We start from the raw sequence: 18,739 nt of genomic DNA, 5'->3' as shown, positions 1-18,739 counted from the left end.
AAATCCTCCCTATTTTTGAGATCTGAAGTTTGGCAAGTATGAGTGTCACTACTTTTACTTCAGTAAAAGATCTAAGTACTTCTTCCATCATTTTGCAAAGTAACAATAATAATTACTGAATAAACACTGTATAGTTTATGACAACTGGCATCACCCCAGAGAAGATGACTGCACTGATTTCAAATATTCTAGATATTTGTGCAAACTTCTTTTTAAAAATTCTTTTAGGATTCTGGTAAGAAGTTACTGGACCATAAAGGCTTTTTGTAATACAGCCTGTAAAGATGTCTGCCTTTCACTGAAGAAAAATGTGGAAAGTGGATACGTATGCAGGTAGATAGGCTCGCCTTCAGACAGCGTCGAGGGTTAAAAACACCATGTTACCAGTAAGTGCGTAGTGCGCAGACTCCGGGAGGCGATGGTCATTGGTCAAAGGTACATTCAGTGTCGTGGAAGTTGGTCGTATTCAACAGTGTGAAGTGAAGTGACGTGTAGTACTATGGACACAGCCAGCGTCTGCTAAAACTTCAGAAACTATGAGAAGAGTTGTGACCACGTCTTTGGATGCGCTATTTTAACGGCCTTTTCACCTTTTGTCTCACGGTTTCAGGTTAAAGTCCGAAGAAAGAAGTTTTGCTTCCAGCAACTAACAACACGGCGCACACCGGTTCGGCTAGCGCATTAGCTAACAGGAAAAGCCTCTGTTGTAACGATAGCTATCTGAAGTCTTCGTTATGTAAGTTAAATATTGTTTTATCACCGGAGCCGGATCATGAGAAGCACAAAGAAAGACTCCATCAGCCGCCGTTGACGTGCTATAAGTTAATTTACTGAACACGCAGCAGTTAGCTTGCTAATATTAGCACGTCGTCTGAACAGAACTGTCAAAATGAGCTCTCTGCTCCGAGGTGAAGAGATGTGTCTGGCCCAACTGTTTCTACAGTCTGGATCAGCATACGACTGCATCAGTGAACTGGGAGAACTGGGGCTGGTGGAGTTCAGAGACGTAAGTTCACACACAGACCAGTTTTAATCTCCTGAAATACAGCGATGTCTCAATTTGAAAGTTTGGTAATAACAAAAGCTGTCGACAAATAGCTGTTTGTTTATTGTTCACACATACCGCCAGAGCTGCTATAACATGTCACCGACTTTCACTTTGAGTCAGAGGTGAAGAGGTCATTTTTCTTGAATGGTACAGAAAGAAGAGCTGTTCCCTCTGTTTCAGACTGAGGTTGTTACAAAGGAGTAACGTTGCTAAGAATATTCTTCCCTTGGATAAAAGTTTGGTGTTTGCCTCACAAATATTATATAATTGATACCATTAGAGATGTTTTCTTTAAAATCATAAAGTTTTACCCTGCAGAACATTTCCTCTAGAGGTTTAAGGATGATTTCAATCTGTAGTGTACTTTTTTGCACAGCTCAATCTGAAACCTTGCCCCATCATTTCTGGCATTGCCAGAATACTTAACACAGGGTTCAAGGTCAGAGTCTGATGCTGTGGGCCTCTCCTCAGACAAAGCTGTTTAAATTACTTGCTTATTTCGCTCAATATCTGGATGCAATCATGATTAGGGCTGCAACTAATGTTTATTTTCGTAGTCAATTAATCAGTTGATTATCTTCTTGGTTAATCGATTAACAGATGTTTGCCTATAAAAAGTCGGAAAATAGTGAAAAATGTCAGTCAGTGTTTCCTTAAGGACAAGATGACTTCCTCGATTGTTTTTTTTTTTTTTTTTTAGTCCACATCCCACAGGTATTCAGTTTATGTCAGAGAGGAGTAAATAAACTAGAAAATATACACATCAAAGGAGCTGAAATCAAAGAATTTGGACTTTTTTTCTTTTAAAAAAAATACTCAAACCAATTAGTCAGTTATCAAAATAGTTGGCAATTAATTTAATAACCGATTAGTCATTGCAGCTCTAATTATAATTGCTATTGATCCCTCAGACACTCAATAATTCAGCCACAGTGCTCCAGTGTTGCTGTTTTACATAACTTCAGACTGCACCAAATATATAAAAAAGGTCTGTTCAAATGCCTTTGTTAGTGTCTCTGACTCTGAGAAAGTAGGAAAAGAGTAAAATCCCCAAAATAATGTTCTGTATACTTTATATATGAACAATCATTTAACAAAATCATACACATTTAAGCTATTCTATGTGATCTCCTTTTGATAATTAATGCAATAGCTTTTTATTTCCCTTCACTGAACCTCCCGTGAACCTGTATGGAGACCCACTGGAGAGGCCTTCATCCCACCTTGAAAACCTCTGCTTATTATGGAAATCTTTTACAAAGATTATGCACTATTTTGTTAACATGTTATGTTTGGATTCTTTGCCTGTGACTAAATTGAAGGAAAATGCACATAAATCCAAATTCTATATACATAAATGTAATTTTACAAGCCAAAAGTCGCTTTTTACTGTTTTTATTGCAAAGCTTTTGAACAGGACCAAAACTGTGAAATTTTGAAACAGTAAGAATGTCATAAAACTGTAAGGTCATGTGTTGCCTGTAAAGTATGTACGTTAACTCTGCAATTATAAATTGTCACTTTAATATTACTTTTTTGTTAAAATGACTTTGTATATATTCACAATTTTCATTATTTATTTCACCTTCTCATTTGCGGTTGCCCCCCTGGCATGTTTGAATGTATAAATTTTGCTTTATGTTTTTTTTAATGGCAAAATGTTCAACATGAGCAATTTGTTCAGTAAAGAGTCATTTAAAAAACGTACAGAAGGAAGTCCTCCATGTCCTATAGAGCTCAGCTGTTGTAAAAATGCTGTTATAAAGTGGTCCGTACAGGTGTTAACTGCGAGGTTTATGATGGTTTGTCCTGAACACAGTGGTATGTTCCATCCTGTCTCAATGATGTTTGTTAATCATGAAAGTGTCTCCTGCTCCTCTTTCAGCTCAATCCCAGCGTTAACGCATTCCAGCGAAAACATGTCAATGAGATCAAAAAATGTGAAGAGATGGAGAGGATCCTTGGTAAGCATGTATTTATCTTCACTACACACATTACCAGTCCTGCTTTCTGTCTGTTAGTTGAGTTGTAGTTTTTGTCAAGCTTTGGACATTAAGAAAAAACTGTGATGAGTCTGCAGAAGCAGAGCAGGAATACATGAAGCCACAGACGGCTCTCTCATTGAATTGAATTGACCCTACAGTCATGAGGAATGTCAGCTGGTTGTAGATTTAGTTGAATGAAATGCCATCCTTGGTCAACTAAACCCTTTATTATTAGATTAAGTGAAGAGAATAACACACTGTCAGGCTTTGCTTCAAATCCAGTGTCACTCAAAGGTTGCCCACAGTATCTGGAAGCTTTACGACATCTTTTAAATGGTCTTTTGTGTCCTAAAAATGATTGTTCTCTTTTTTTAATAGGATACCTTCTGAGGGAAGTCAAGAAAGCAGACATTCCACTACCAGATGGAGATGTGAACCCAGTGGCTCCTTTACCCAAGCATGTCATGGGTATAATGGTCAGTGACTTGCTTGTGTATAATTTTTGATCATGGCAGATGTCACTGCAACTAAATGAATGTATTGGAGTAGTTTTTCTATGTAGAACACTGAATCTTACTTTTTATAGGCATTTCAGATGAACTGCTTTTGTTGGATGATTATTATCATTTTAAGACCCTTTATGCCATTGATATAATGATTTTATTCTTAACAATATCCACACATTGGAATTGAAAAACCCTGCAGTTTATTGTGGCATGGTGGCAGCATTCTTATGAAAGCAAACAAACATGCTTGTAAACAACACAACAGGCAGTAGAGAGGTTAACAAATATTAGTGAGTACAAGTCCATATATTCTAAGATAACTCGATAACATAATTATCATGACAGGCCTACTTTCTTCTGCTCTACGCTGTCTAGAATTGGTAGATTGCATCCAAAATGTTTGTTCACACCTTATAATTAATTATTATGTTGAATTGTTTTTCACTGTGTGTGTGTTCACAGGACCAGCTGCAGAGGCTAGAAGTGGAGTTGGGCGAAGTCACCAGGAATAAAGAGAAGCTGCAGAGGAATCTACTGGAGCTGACAGAGTACACACACATGCTGCGCATCACCCGTAACTTTGTGCAGAGAACTTCTGAGGTTAGTGTGTCATTGTGTGATGTAGCTGTGTTTAGTACACCCACTTTCACAACCTGTTTATACAGCAAAGAAACAAAGTATTTTCACAATATGGCAATAAGAATTTGCACTCTGATTTGATTTTGATTTTCCTTTTTCCCCTTCTGCGTCTTGTCTTCACTAGCGAGAACCCCTACAAGTACAGTATGAGGAGTTTCCCTTCTTAGAAAAAGACACAGTGATGGACTACAGCAGCATGCAGCGGCTGGGAGCCAAACTGGGGTGAGGGATGAAATGCTGCAAGACACCATCAGCATTATATTTATGTTAGTGTTTGGAGTTGGAGTAGTAATATCATGTGATGTTCAAGGCACAATAACATCATTACTTTTCTCACTTGCAGAAAGGAAAAACAAATATTAAGACAGTTAGCTTAAATATATAGACCGACATTATGCAGTACACCTTGTTCAAAGAAAGTTACACCCACAGTAAAAATCCTGTTACAGACAAAGATGTTATCGATAATTTTAAGTCATATTTTTAAGAGTTGGATTAGGATTTTGTGTGCCCTACTGGTAGTAAGTCTCTCTCTCTTGCAGTTTTATTTCTGGGCTCATTCAGAGGGTGAAGATTGAGGCCTTTGAGCGGATGCTTTGGAGAGTGTGTAAAGGCTACACTATCCTCAGCTATGCAGAGGTCGAGGAGTATCTGGAAAATCCTGACACGGTAGGTTTCTCAAAGCTAAAATTGTCCAGGATTTGTTCTTCACTGCGTTGCAGCATGAGATTAAAACATCAACAGGGATGGCAGGAACAGCATTTGCATGAATTGTGTCTGTGTGTCACTGCCTAAGTTTGGTTCTTCACTGATGCATGCTACTTGATTTGGTTCAATAAGACAACAAAAATTTGACTGATGTAAATTTGATTAATTTACTGTAAATGAAAACTAAATTTGGGCCTCATCCAGGACATGCATGTAAGGATGGACTGGATTTAAACTTCTGTTTCCACATGTGATAAGAACTTGTGGGACAAATTAGTATTCTCTGTTTCCATAATTTTTGTAGAACACTTAAACAAAACAGAGAGAAAGAAAAACACACTTTCTTTGGTGTCGTGTTACCACAGTTTGTTAAGGAGGTGTAGAGGACGGAGTACTGTAGAGCCAAAAAGAAAATGGAAATCTGTGACGTAATTTGTTAAAATGAAAAAAAAAAAAAAATGAAAATGACACCGGTGAAGCTGTTGTAAAGTCTGCTCGAGTCCTTCTTGTTGCTCTCATAAACAATGAGTGCTGTGATCTCTTCATCCTGAGTGACAGACAGCACTAATCCACTTATCCATTTCCTCTGCTTGACCAGAAGGCAGGCATGCAGGACTGCGACTGATCAGTGATGGAATGTCAGATCGGTCTTCAACTGATGGGAAATCGGCAACATATATAAGCAATGTTAACTGTGAAAAACACGGTCACACCTTTTCAAAAATTGGCCCGGGAAAACTTTTTAGCTGCTGTTTCTGAGCCAAGAATAAACTTTCAGTCTCAAGCAGCTATCAGTTGTTATTTTTTTGGTAATGAGCAGCTACTTTTGGTTCATTTTATGAAATGCACATATTTTGTACAGATAATGTAATCATCACTTTAAAACCTGCTCTGGGTCCAAAATTGCCCTTCTTCTTTTTTTAATAGATCATTTGTTATTATTGATATACAATACTTCCTCTTGTCTATCTGCAGGGTGAGCCGACTAAAAGCGTGGTGTTTCTGATCTCTTACTGGGGAGACCAAATTGGCCAGAAAGTGAAGAAGATCTGTGACTGGTAATAATTCCACATAAGGTTTCTGTTTGTGGTGCTGCTCCACGTATCCTGAGAAATTCCTGTCAAATATTATTCATGTTTACTGAGCTACATGTGAGGAAAATTGTCATCTCTGTAAACTGATATTTGCATATGAATGCCAAATCTGTAGGCATACGGGAATGTATGCAAATGCTAAATAGATGCCAGATAATATGCAAAGGGTTTAAAGATTAAGATCGTGTAAAAGAAAGAAGGAGTTTTTCTTCTAAACACGTTACACATGTCAGAAAATAGTTGCTGAAAACACTGAGATAACATTGTTACCATGTTTTGTGCCATGTTCAAGGCCATGACATTGCAAAGAAACCTTAATTTACTTCAGCAGATTTTCCCACCAAAAATAGGTAATTGTCAGATATAGGAAGCCTGTATTCCGCAATACTTTATCCCATGATTGTTTTATTGATGGCAGGGAAAAGGGATATTTGTTTTGCTTTGTTTTGTTTTTTTTTTGCTGGTCTTAGTAGTGCGATTTGAATAACTTAATAACTTTGTCCTTCCACAGTTACCACTGTCACCTGTATCCCTATCCCAGCAGCAATGAGGAGAGGAATGATGTTGTGGAAGGACTAAGAACTCGTATTCAGGACCTGCACACAGTACGTCTCACATTTTTTAAACTATCTAATTTCGCAAATGTTTAATCAGTGACCAAAGAAACAGTTATTCTGTTAAAGATTTCTTGCTGTCATCATCCTGTTAAAATATAAGCTTAAAATATGAGCTTGCCAGATGTTTTCTTTTCCTGGTGGTGTGTTTTTAAGATAAAGGAATAGAACATTTTTTCGAAATCAGGTCAGTGAATCACATTACATCAACTAAGGATTTCTCTTTTGCACCACTCTTATTGTCAAAGAACAAAAAAAAACTAAAGAACCATATTAAATGGCTGATTTATTCTCTAAAAGATTAACCTTTTTTTCTTCTTGTGAGCCATTCCTCCTGGTGGTTACAGGGTCGGTCAGGTTTCTGTCTGGGGCACTGCACCGTGAATCATTTGGTCGCTTTAACCGTCTGTGACTGAGAAATAGAATTGCACTCACCCCCTGTAGCACATGATCAGCGTGAGGCCTCAGCTGAAAGTTGGAACAGTTTCTCTCCTTCATGCATGTTTTTTTTTTCATCCACTCCCCTTTCTCGACTGTTTCTCTTGTCCGTCTTGTCTCACACACGCACGCACACACACACACACACACACACACACACACACACACACACACACACACACACACACACGCCTCTTGTGTGAAAAGTAAATGTTAATTTCTATCTGTTAATGTTTGTTACAAATAGAAATAAAAACAAAAGTCAAACTACCAGTTCTTTTGAACGTCTTGAAAATCCTTTGACATTTTCTTTTTATTGTATTTTCTTATTCACATAACAGAACATATAACAAAATTGTTATTTTTTCTTTAATCAGTCATTGGTAAAATTAATTAATAGATTCATCAAAACTGACAGAATCTTAAGAATTTTGATTTTTACCAAACAATACCAAATTTTAGTATTTTAGTAGTATTTAATTTAATTAAGTTTTATTTCCACAGCAACATGTTCCACGTTCTGTGACAGCGTTACATACACTCTTAGAAATGAAGGAGCTAACTAGAACCATCTAGGGTTTACAGCTTGTCTCCACAGAAGAACCATTTTGGTTCCTGTTTGAACTTTTTACAAAAGTTCACTTGAAACCCTTTCAAAGAGTTCTACCTGGAACCAAACATAAAAGGTTATATCTAGAACCATCTGTGAAAGGTTTCAACTAGAAGCTTTTGTAAGAGGTTCTGCAGAGAACCCTTTGATGGCCCAGTGGTTCCACCTAGAACCTTCTGTGGAGGTTCTAACCAGAAGCTTTCTACTTTTCCAAGGGTGCTAACAAGAATTCAGCGAAGGGGTTCTACCCAAAAAAATTTCATATTCCAAGGGTTTTATGTAGAACACATGCAATGGTTCTATTGAGAACCTTTTTATATTCCAAGGGTTTTCTAGAACACACCTTACATATTTCAGATGTTTATTTGATAGTAGATCAATTAATTTTTTTAAATTAAATTTTTGAGAACAATTAATCGATCATTGATTAATTGTTACCATCCCTAATAACAAAATTAAAACAAAATGAAATGATATCACTGTTTGAGTTTATACATCTTATGCTTATAGTCACTGTCTTATTGTTTTGCATTGATACACTTGCATTTTTGTTAACTGTTATTTCTTTGGAATCTGTAAATTGTCCATTTTTCCCATTTTTGTTCGTACTGGGCTTCATGCACTCTTACAATATGTGTTTGTTTCTTCATCACATGTATTTCTTCTACCATATCCAGCCACTGTCAGTGTGCAGGGAAATCCTGTCTGTAACATTTCCCACGAATTGCTTTTTTATTAGCAGCCAGTAAAACTTAAAGTGCGTATCTTCCTTTAGTACTGATTTCTCTACCAGATTAACAAGGTATAGCACTGTACAACTCCTGGGTTTCTGATACCTGAGAGCCTCTTACATAACCTCACAAACCATATCCTGGTATAGCTGGATTTTTGGACAGCTCCAGAATATGTGTGTGTGGTTTGCAGCTATGCATCCACTCTTGGAGTAATTAAGAGATTAAATTCTTACATCAGAACTCACCTTACACTTAAATGTAGAGAGATAAACTAACTCTAGATTGCATTAGGCCGTGATAAATATCTTTAATATCTTTTACTATTGTGCACCCCACTAAGAGTCCTATTTGTCTCTGACTGTGTCCAGGTTCTTCATCGGACAGAGGACTACCTGAGACAGGTCCTTATAAAGGCTTCAGAGTCCGTCTACACCTGGGTCATCCAGGTCAAGAAGATGAAGGCCATCTACTATATTCTGAACCTGTGTAGTTTTGATGTTACAAACAAGTGTCTTATCGCGGAGGTGTGGTGTCCTGTCAGTGACATTCCCACCCTGCGGAGGGCCCTAGAGGACGGATCGGTGAGGAGCCTCTTTTGTTTTGTTTTTTTAAATAATGTTTTAATTGCAAGATAATGTTGAATAGAGTGAAATGTTCTCACAAAACAACACTGCATTTTAACATTTTTACAGTTTTCATGACCGTCTATACACAGAGACCACTGTCTCACACCTCACTTTACTTATCAAATGTGCAACGTGGGGAGAATACTCATCACTTTAAATAGACATGTGCAGATGAATGCTGTATCTGTGGGCACAAGGGAACGTATACGAATGCTAAATCATCGTCAAATAATAGCGCTGGATTCTGAGATTAAGATTGTATAAAGGAAAACACATTATATATGTTAGAACAGTTGCTGAAAATATGTGAAAACTCTGTTGTACTGAATTCAGGAGTCAGTTAAACTGTTCATAATTTCAGTGTTCAGGATTTTTTGAGGTGACCTGAAATGTGGCCCGGTCACATGCCAGAGCCGTGGTCCCTCAGCACCAAATAAGCCCCACAAACTGATACAAGAATGACAAAGTTATAATACATTATTATTATACATTAATATATACACATGGTAAAAATGCCAGAATCAACTAAAAGACTATTTTTCATCTGTAGTCCCAGGCCAAGATTTTTCTGAGCTGTGAAAAACACAAAGATGCAGCGTTGCATAGCGGTGTATTTTTGAAAAAGTTACTCTGAATGTAAACATATAGACGTGCAGTTTTAATGACTAATTAACATGACATTTCTACATGACTTACACAGATGTTTTGTCAAGCAAGTGAAGGTTCAGAATTGAGTTGCATGTTAATACATTTAAAAAGGCGCACGTCATAACAGTACACCTCTGTGAGTGACTGACCATGCTGACCACAAGTGATTGAATGAGCTAGTTCATTTGTAGCACAGTTAATATGCCACTTCATTAAGTTTTAATATTTAGTCAGTAAGCATTTAGATTCTCAATATGTGGTCAATCTGTCAAAATAACGCCTATGCACTAAGTGTCTCTGCTGTCCCAAACACTGTATCTTTGTGTCCGAGGTTCTATTTTTATTGTCCCAAGAACAAAGGTACATCATTCATTTCAAAGACTGACTATAGCGGTGTAGGCGAACGTACGTACAACATACAACGAACGTACAATTATAATTATTTGGCAGATTTTATACATGTCAGTGGGTGAGGTAGATACACAAAACAAGAAAAGGGGAAAAAATGGTTCAAAACAAATGAGTAAACACATAAACAGCTACAACTGTTACAGAACTGATAATGACAATCCTTCATCTCACACAGTTGGCCTCCTTCAAACCTTTAAATGTCTTAACAGTGGTCTGCAGACCTTGTCAAACACTTTCCTTCTTCCTGCAATCCTGAATCTCTAAAAGCAGAATCTCACTCAAATGAAAGTACAGCATCAGAATTTTTTTTCATTGAGGAAGCTCTCAACAGAGTTGCTGTTTTTGACTGCAGGCTTTCTTTCTGTGTTTATTTAACTCAGCCAGTTGCTTGATGAACTGGGGTATTGTTATAATAAAAGGGAGTACTGTATGAGACATTGCTTTAAGAGGCCACTGAAAGGCCACTGTTCATTCAGCTTGCAGGCTGAGGAAGTCAGAGTGAGCATTTGGATAAAGAGGTACAGACATGCACTAATTGGGATAATTGTTGCTACAGAGGTTTATTTATCAGTTTCCCGCAACTGCTGAACCACAAAAGAACATTATATCCACTTCTTTTTCTTGTATTTGTCCTGGATTTATATGTGCCGTGTACTTTTTTCAGTTGCTATTCAAATGTTAGAAGACATTTTGTTGACACTGCTGTTGTTGATGCTGACATTTTGATTTTATGCTGATATTTCAGAGGAAAAGTGGAGCTACAGTTCCTTCCTTTGTCAATCGCATCCCCACCACCGACACTCCCCCCACCCTGATCAGGACCAACAAATTTACCTCTGGTTTCCAGAACATTGTGGATGCCTATGGCGTGGGCAGTTACAGGGAGGTTAACCCCGGTGAGTGGGATGCATTGTGATTTTCTTTTTTCTTCTCCAGAAGTGTGCACAAAATAATAAATTATTTTGGCATGGGCCAAAACAGCTTGCAGCAAAGGGCCACATGCTGGAAATGAATCCATAACTGCTGCTGCAGACTTACAGCCTCCCTACATGGCATGCACGCTACCACTAACTGAGCCACAAGGGCGCCCTCAGTTGGAGTTTTTAACTGCAGTTTGTGACAAAACCTCCTGCCTGTTAACAGTCAGTTCTGTGTGTTAGGCTGGGGTAGAGATGCATGCACAATAGAAAAGCCCACGTTTCTGGTTGGAAGGAGAAACACCTACTTTTGAACATAATGCTAGACTTCAATCTCAACTTGTTTTTGGATGTGGACAAAAAAGTTCAACACCAGCCTTTTCAAGAAGGTGGTTGAGCAAAAGACTGAGGGAGGCTGTGTTTTCACGGTCAAACAAATCTGCCGGTTGGAAAGGTTTGAAAAGAATATGATTATGATGTAAGTAAAATGGAGGCTCCTGACGTTCCACTTTTATATAATCAGTGTCTGCAGAATTGCATGTTAAAGGAAATATCAGTGGAATAATTATTTTCATTAACCATGTAAACAGCTTAGTAGGAATAAGGGCAAAAAATGTAATATTTTGTGCATGTAAACATTGCCACTGTCAGAGAGAAGCGTACATGTAATCTTTGTCGCTGGTAGGACTTGGCTGTAAATTACATTCATGTTTTTAAGAGTCTATCTGAGGAGCTCTAGAAGAGCTCTGCTTCGAATTCTTGTACATTTCATTTAACTTTCCTGGGTTTAATTCTGATTTTTATTGTGTCTTTTTCTGTCAATCACAATTAGTTGATTGTTATTTTTGTGTCTTGCGCTCTTCCTGTTGTCTTTGTATCTTTAATATTTTAATAGTTCTGCAGTGTATGAGTCTTGAGAGTTTTTCTTTTTTTTTCCATTTTCAGCTCCTTTCACACTGATCACTTTCCCATTCCTGTTCGCCGTGATGTTCGGGGATCTGGGTCACGGACTCATCATGGCTCTATTTGCTTTCTGGATGGTGCTCTACGAGAACAACCGCAAACTCAAAAACACGCGGAATGAGGTGAGTGATTATTCCAAAGAAACTGTTTTAATCCAATATTCATTTGTAGGCTCATATAAAGCCACTGGAAATCCAAAAGCACAATAGCCTCCTAACTGTGTGATATATATATAATGAAATATTGTCATTTGTACTCTTTCCTCACATTGGGTTTGAAATGGGCTTACTTATGGTTGGACATTTGTTACAGAAATTGCACAATTAAGTCCGTGAACCAATCATCCAAAAGTGTATGCCAGTTATCACACCAAACATGCAACAAAACCTCAACATCAGGGAACTGAAGCTGTTATATCACTCCAGATTCCTTTCACAGAACACAGGAGCTGCTGTTCTACCGTTGGCTCGATATACAGCAGGTAACAATGGCTTGATCCAAACTAATGTGATAAAACACCAAAGTCCCGCAATAACAGTAACAAACTAACTGATCAGGGCAGCGGCAGTCCGTCAGCTCCAGTGTTCGATGAGATAAAATTATTATTTTTGTCAAAGGATTCTGGAGGCAATTCTATTGTCTGGATGATGATGCATTAAGCAGCTTCAGGTGATCATCAATTTCAGCAGTCCTCTGATTGGAAAATTGAGGAAGTCTCTATGTTTGCATATATATATGGAAATATTTTGATGCTGCCAACATACCTGATGAAGGTTTGTTTGGCCGAAATGTTGATATTTAAGAATATGTCAGCAGAGAGCGAGACAGTGTGCGAGCATTTCTCTCAAGGCCTGTTTTTTAAAATAGTTTTTATAATTGTTGCAAAAGTTTTTTTTCCACTCAGAATTTTCTAGATGCTTAATGAGACACTCAACTTTGATATCAAATATGCATTTTTACTGTTTTAATCTGAATTCCCAGAGGCTTTAAGTAACCTAATAAATGCCAGCATGTGTCATACAGTGTGTCTGAAGTGTTACAGAGTTATTTTGATGTGTACGTGCAGATCTGGAACACATTCTTCGAGGGGCGTTATATCATCCTGATGATGGGCCTGTTCTCCATCTACACTGGCATAATATACAATGACTGTTTCTCAAAGTCCCTTAACATCTTTGGCTCTGGATGGAGCGTGAAGGCCATGTTCACTCAGCACGTGTGGAAGTGAGTACTTCATGACAAGAAGGATTTCATTGTAACTCTAATGTGCATAAGTATTTTTTATTTTAAGAAATCTAATGAAAAAAACTATTCTGTGTGTTCGAAGATATGAAGATAAAATTATGTTTGTGTTTTTATTTGTGCCTCATAGACCGGACGATATCCATGGGAATCATTTTCTTACTCTGGATCCAAATGTTACAGGAGTTTTCAAAGGACCGTACCCTCTGGGAATTGACCCAGTGAGTAGAGATGTGCACTTAAAGTTACACATGCAAACTTACACAATTGTATTTTTGTGTATGTAGATACATGCCAAAAACAATGACAGGGGTAATTAGACTGCTCATTACCACAACAGTTGGCACTTTGCACGGATTTCGCTGAACACCCAGGACAACTGCTTGCTTCCTTAAAGCTAATACTAGGAACTTAAGAAGTAAATAAAAATCTCTTCCCGTTTGTTTTTGGCTTACTCACATACGACTCACTGTAACTTTGCCTGGTAAGATGAAAACATAGGCTTGTTTCATCTGATTTCAAAGAGAATCCAACCCAGGGGCGAGCATTAAGACTAACTACATAGAAATAGCTGATCCTCTCTTGTTAACTTATGTAGGTCATGTAGAAACATCAGTATTAACCTGTTTTCATGGGATTTAAGTTAAAGAGCTATAGATGCACTGACTGCAGCTTTTCTCTCCTGATTCTGATTTCCAAATTCAGTGCATTTAATCCATTACAGTGCAGTTTAAAATGCTGATACATCACTGTGTGTAACTGATTAGGAAACATGATTTTAATTTCAAGTTCTTTACAAGGACAAGCAGTGTGAGACAGTCATAGCTGGTGCTGGTACAGTAAATTGGATCAGTGCATCACTATAAAAAACGGTGTTTTATTTTACATGTGGAGCCTTAAAAGTGTTTAAAAAGTATCAAATGTAATACTCTCAAAATAAGGTTGTAAAAGTATACAATTTCTTTTACAAAGTATTGAATTTTGTTGACAGAGAAAATTTTTATTTCTTGTCCTTCCTTAGGATCGAACCTTTATTATGTTACATTTCCATTCTAAAAACGCTGTATGTGTTATATATTTTGCTGAGTTGTGTATTTACATTATCTCAAATGTTTCCAAAAATCACACACAGCAAACACAGAGAAATACATATTTTTATTCAAGGTGATGGCACCTGGTAGCTGTTGCTAGCTAGCCACTAATCGCTATAATCGAAATGCGAAAACACAGGTTATGTCAGACACTCAGAATCTCATGGGGTTTGTTTCTCCGCACCTGCAGTCGCTTGCAAGGTGTCCCTTATTTTTCCACATGGAAGGTGGCAACCCTATAATCAAACTATCAAATTTATTAAAAAGGTTTTACATAAAAAAGTTATTAAAGGTTTTAAAATTTCTTAAATTAAACTTGGAGAACCAATGGGATACCCTGCACACGGATGCATGTTGTAGGTAAAAATTAATATGGTTTATGGATTCTGGGAGTCAAAGTTGAATTAAATCACATTATTACAGTAATGCCATCTTTAAATATATATATATGTATATGATCTACATGAGGAAACAAAACCATCTGCAGAAGATCAGCTATTTCTTTATAATTATTCTCAATGTCTCCATACCTCTTGATGAAATCAGATGAAACAAGGCTATTTATATTTTCCCAGTCAAAGGTACAGTGAGAAGCCAGTTAGAAAGAAGCAGGAGGAGATTTAGATAATTTATTTTTGTTGTTATATTTTATGGTTATTTTGGTGCCGCTTTTTCCACCTCCAAAATCAACACAAAATGAAAGTTCCTTGTAGTAGCTGTAACCTGGCTGGATTAGCTGGAGTTAATCTTACCTGTCTCCTTTCTGTTGTAAAGATTTGGAACTTGGCATCCAACCGCCTCACATTTCTGAACTCCTACAAGATGAAGATGTCTGTGATCTTGGGCGTCATACACATGAGCTTTGGTGTCGTCCTCAGCACTTACAATCACTTGTAAGTACCACTTTGTTTTTGGTTTTTACCTTGTTAAGCCTTTAATATTAGATGTTATAGTTTTTAATAACCTGCCTTATTCTTTTTCAACCAAAATAGGCACTTTAGAAAGAAGTACAACCTGTACTTGGTATTTCTCCCTGAGATCCTGTTCCTGCTGTGTCTGTTTGGCTACCTGGTGTTCATGATCGTCTACAAGTGGCTGGTCTTCACTGCGAAGGACTCCAGACAGGCCCCGAGCATCCTCATCCACTTCATAAACATGTTTCTCATGCAGGGCGATGCAGTGCAGCCCCTCTACCCAGGACAGGTGAGAAGGTCATGAGATCTCCTGCTACAGAGTCCCTGCTCTGACTGAAGAGACTGAATCTAATGTCTTTACAAATACACTTCAAACTAGGGATCAGTGGTACAGCAAAATTTGGTTTTAGCACAATATCAAGTAATACAGGGGCCATAATCGCTGATATTGATACTGATACTTGTTGTTATTATTATAAGCACAAGACATGAAATGCCACTGCAACACTTGATAACAATGTAATGAAATGCCATATTTCTTCTTCCAGACTGGCCTGCAGATATTTCTGGTGATGATAGCTCTTCTCTCGGTGCCTGTATTACTCCTTGGGAAACCCATCTACCTTTATTGGCTTCACAATGGACAACACCGCCTAGGAATGTACAGGGTGAGGGTTTGAATTGCATGTCTGCGTGTGAATGTGTGCATAGATGTGAAAAACTCCAAATATTTGTTCTCTGTCTGCACGAATGCAGATCTGATTAGTTTGTGTCTTCTCAGGGATACGAACGGGTGCGGCGGAACAGTGAAGAGGAGCTCTACCTGCTGAGGACTCATGACATGGAGGAGGGCAGCAGTCACAGTGATCTGTCCTCCAGCGGAGACCACCAGACAGAGGAGGTGAGCACAGCAGAACAACTGAATAATAACTTATTCATCTACACTTCTTTATAAGCAGCCATTGTTATTTTTTACTGATTTCTGTCAGTGAGGCTGACTTTTTTTTTGTTGTTGTTGTTGTTGTTGTGATAGTTTAACTTTGCAGATGAGTTCTTGCATCAGGCCATCCACACTATAGAATATTGCCTGGGTTGCATCTCCAACACAGCGTCCTACCTGAGGCTCTGGGCTCTGAGCCTGGCACATGCACGTGAGTACGATGGTCTGCAGCACAACACACATACCTGTACAAGCACACACTAAACAGAAAGTGAATTTGTGAGATTATAAATATATTTCCTATAATGCACAATGGTGTGGCTTTGCAGCAAGTTACAGTGTGTCCTCAATGATCCAACATAAAGGTTGTTTTAATTTCTGAATGTCTAATATTCAACCAGGAATTCTCAAAGTTTTGATGATGGAGCGTCAATGCAGGGAGCCAGAATATGATGGAGGGCCGTGCAGGAAAACTTTGTGTGTAGTTTGTGATTGGTCTCCTGTCATTTAACACTGATTGCTTCAGCACCTTTATTAAATATAGGCTATTGAAAGTGAAAATATTAAAATGGACCATGGATAATGAAAATATAATGCATGCATTTCTTGTCTTGTTCGGGGGCAATAAAAAAATCTGTCTGAGGGCCACAGTTTGACAAACAGGCCTACATTTTCTCCCATTCCCAGTAGGGATCCAACAGTATACCAAATATCATAATATTGCAATAAAAATATGTCTTGATACTGTACCAAACCATAAAAATATATACTGTGATGTTACATGGTTAATTGTATTTTATCATTTTTATTTTGTATTTATTATATTATATTTAGGTTTGCTACTGACTGCTGCATTGTTTTTGCCCTGCAGACAATTCCTGCCAGTTTTTGTACATGCTTAGGTCATAGCCAACTACTAGAAAAAATAAAATTAATTAGTATAGAAGGAAAGCAGCAAATCTAAGAAGAATTAATGTAAAACAAACTGGTGGATAATTAAAGGATATTGTTAGCTTTTTTCCCTTTTATGCTATATTGCAAGAGGAAAAATCCTCAGTGAAGGGGCATTTTGACACGATGTGAGAACATCTTGAAATGTGCTCATGCACAGTATTTCATGGTTTATTAAACTGATTCTATTTCATTTTGCACAACAAATTATAATTAAATGGAAAAGTGATTACAGAGCTGAACCAAACAGCCATTTAATATCTCTAATATGCGTGCATAACCTTGTGTGTGTCTTGTAGCCGTTCTGTTAATGTGACTCGCAGAAATCATTCGCCAACCAGGAAGTTAGCATCATTCTAGTTCCTTCCACAAAAAGCCAGTGTGATTTTTTCCATTGAATTTTGGATTAGTGTGGGAGCGATTGCTTTGGCCGATACAAGTCAGGGTTTGCAGGCACTGACCGGCCTCCCTGCTTATTCCACTCGTGGCCTGGATACATCCTGGGATGTCGGTGCCAAGCGTGGCTAATACTGGGCTCAGGGCCCTCACTGGAGCTGATTGGTGGTGGTCACTTGAGATAAGCCTGTCTGGCTGTATGGGAGTCCCCATATCATACAGTGAGACATTGAAATTAATGCTGTGTTAACCACAGACCTGATTTCAGGCATGTAACCAAAAACAACAATCAACAATCCCACTGACTTTGAGGCAAGAGAACCGGAAATGCTAATATGCTAACTCGTTTCTGGGTTTTTGAACTCTTTCCTGCAGCACTCACTTCCCTTTTGTCTTCCCGTTATGAACAATGCACATACTCTTTCTGCTTCCACAGAGCTGTCAGAGGTGCTGTGGGCAATGGTGATGCGAGTAGGACTACGAATGGACACCACTCTCGGGGTTTTATTCCTGGTGCCTGTGTTCGGCCTGTTTGCCGTCCTCACCGTGTCCATCCTCCTGGTGATGGAGGGTCTGTCTGCATTCCTTCATGCCCTCAGGCTGCACTGGTAAGATAACGGGAAACACTACCTGAGTCCCTGTGTCATCAACAGGGCCGAAGCGCTCTGTATTATCTTAGTCTTTTATATTCATATCAGCTGTTTGTTTCTTCCTCAGGGTGGAGTTTCAGAATAAATTCTACAGTGGGACTGGAGTCAAGTTTTGCCCCTTTTCCTTCTCTCTCCTGCCCTCCAGCTTTGAGCATGACGGCTTACTGTGAAGTGACTCTGGTTAATACTGTGAGGTCAGCCAAAACAAACCAGCAAGGTTCCAAGTATAAAAGGACATACGTTATTCCAGAGATGTCATGAGGTGATAGTTTTTTATTTTTCTTTGCATCTTTTAACAGTTTGTCATGTATGGTGAGCTTCACAAGCTTTGGGCTGAAACATGCTGCCCTCCCAATAGCTCGAAGAACACAAACAGCACAAAGTGTCCTGTTGAGATATAACTCTGTTTCTTAAACCAAATGTATGTATTGCATTTATGGCTAGCGGTTGTTGATGTCACTGTATGGAGAACCACATCTGCCAACCTTTAGATGAATTAAAAAAGGTACATTAATAAGCACATTGATGGTTTGGCTACACAGACGCTTGTTAGGATAAATGTATAACTTCTTTTGGTCTTTTCACAGGATTTGCTGATTAAATATGATTCAAGA

At 38.2% G+C, this 18,739-nt stretch overlaps 1 protein-coding gene across 1 annotated transcript; it reads left to right on the top strand.

The window, feature by feature from the left end:
- The first annotated feature begins 443 nt into the window (after nucleotides 1–443).
- Nucleotides 444–18,319, top strand: LOC146319850 (V-type proton ATPase 116 kDa subunit a 2-like). The gene is made up of 20 exons (XM_084727922.1): nucleotides 444–1,006; nucleotides 2,934–3,012; nucleotides 3,412–3,509; nucleotides 4,002–4,139; nucleotides 4,303–4,400; nucleotides 4,721–4,847; nucleotides 5,862–5,944; nucleotides 6,492–6,585; nucleotides 8,745–8,957; nucleotides 10,807–10,957; nucleotides 11,924–12,063; nucleotides 13,008–13,165; nucleotides 13,314–13,404; nucleotides 15,049–15,167; nucleotides 15,267–15,477; nucleotides 15,737–15,856; nucleotides 15,970–16,089; nucleotides 16,222–16,339; nucleotides 17,912–18,083; nucleotides 18,193–18,319. Exons 1-20 carry the CDS (start codon nucleotides 890–892, stop codon nucleotides 18,293–18,295), a joined length of 2,550 nt encoding a protein of 849 aa, XP_084584048.1. The 5' UTR covers nucleotides 444–889; the 3' UTR covers nucleotides 18,296–18,319.
- Nucleotides 18,320–18,739: the final 420 nt, after the last annotated feature.

Source organism: Lutjanus erythropterus, chromosome 10 (genome assembly GCF_056507025.1).
Source record: "Lutjanus erythropterus isolate fLutEry1 chromosome 10, fLutEry1.hap2, whole genome shotgun sequence".
Taxonomy (NCBI): Eukaryota; Metazoa; Chordata; class Actinopteri; order Lutjaniformes; family Lutjanidae; genus Lutjanus; species Lutjanus erythropterus.
This window is presented reverse-complemented; position numbering and strand designations above follow the sequence as displayed.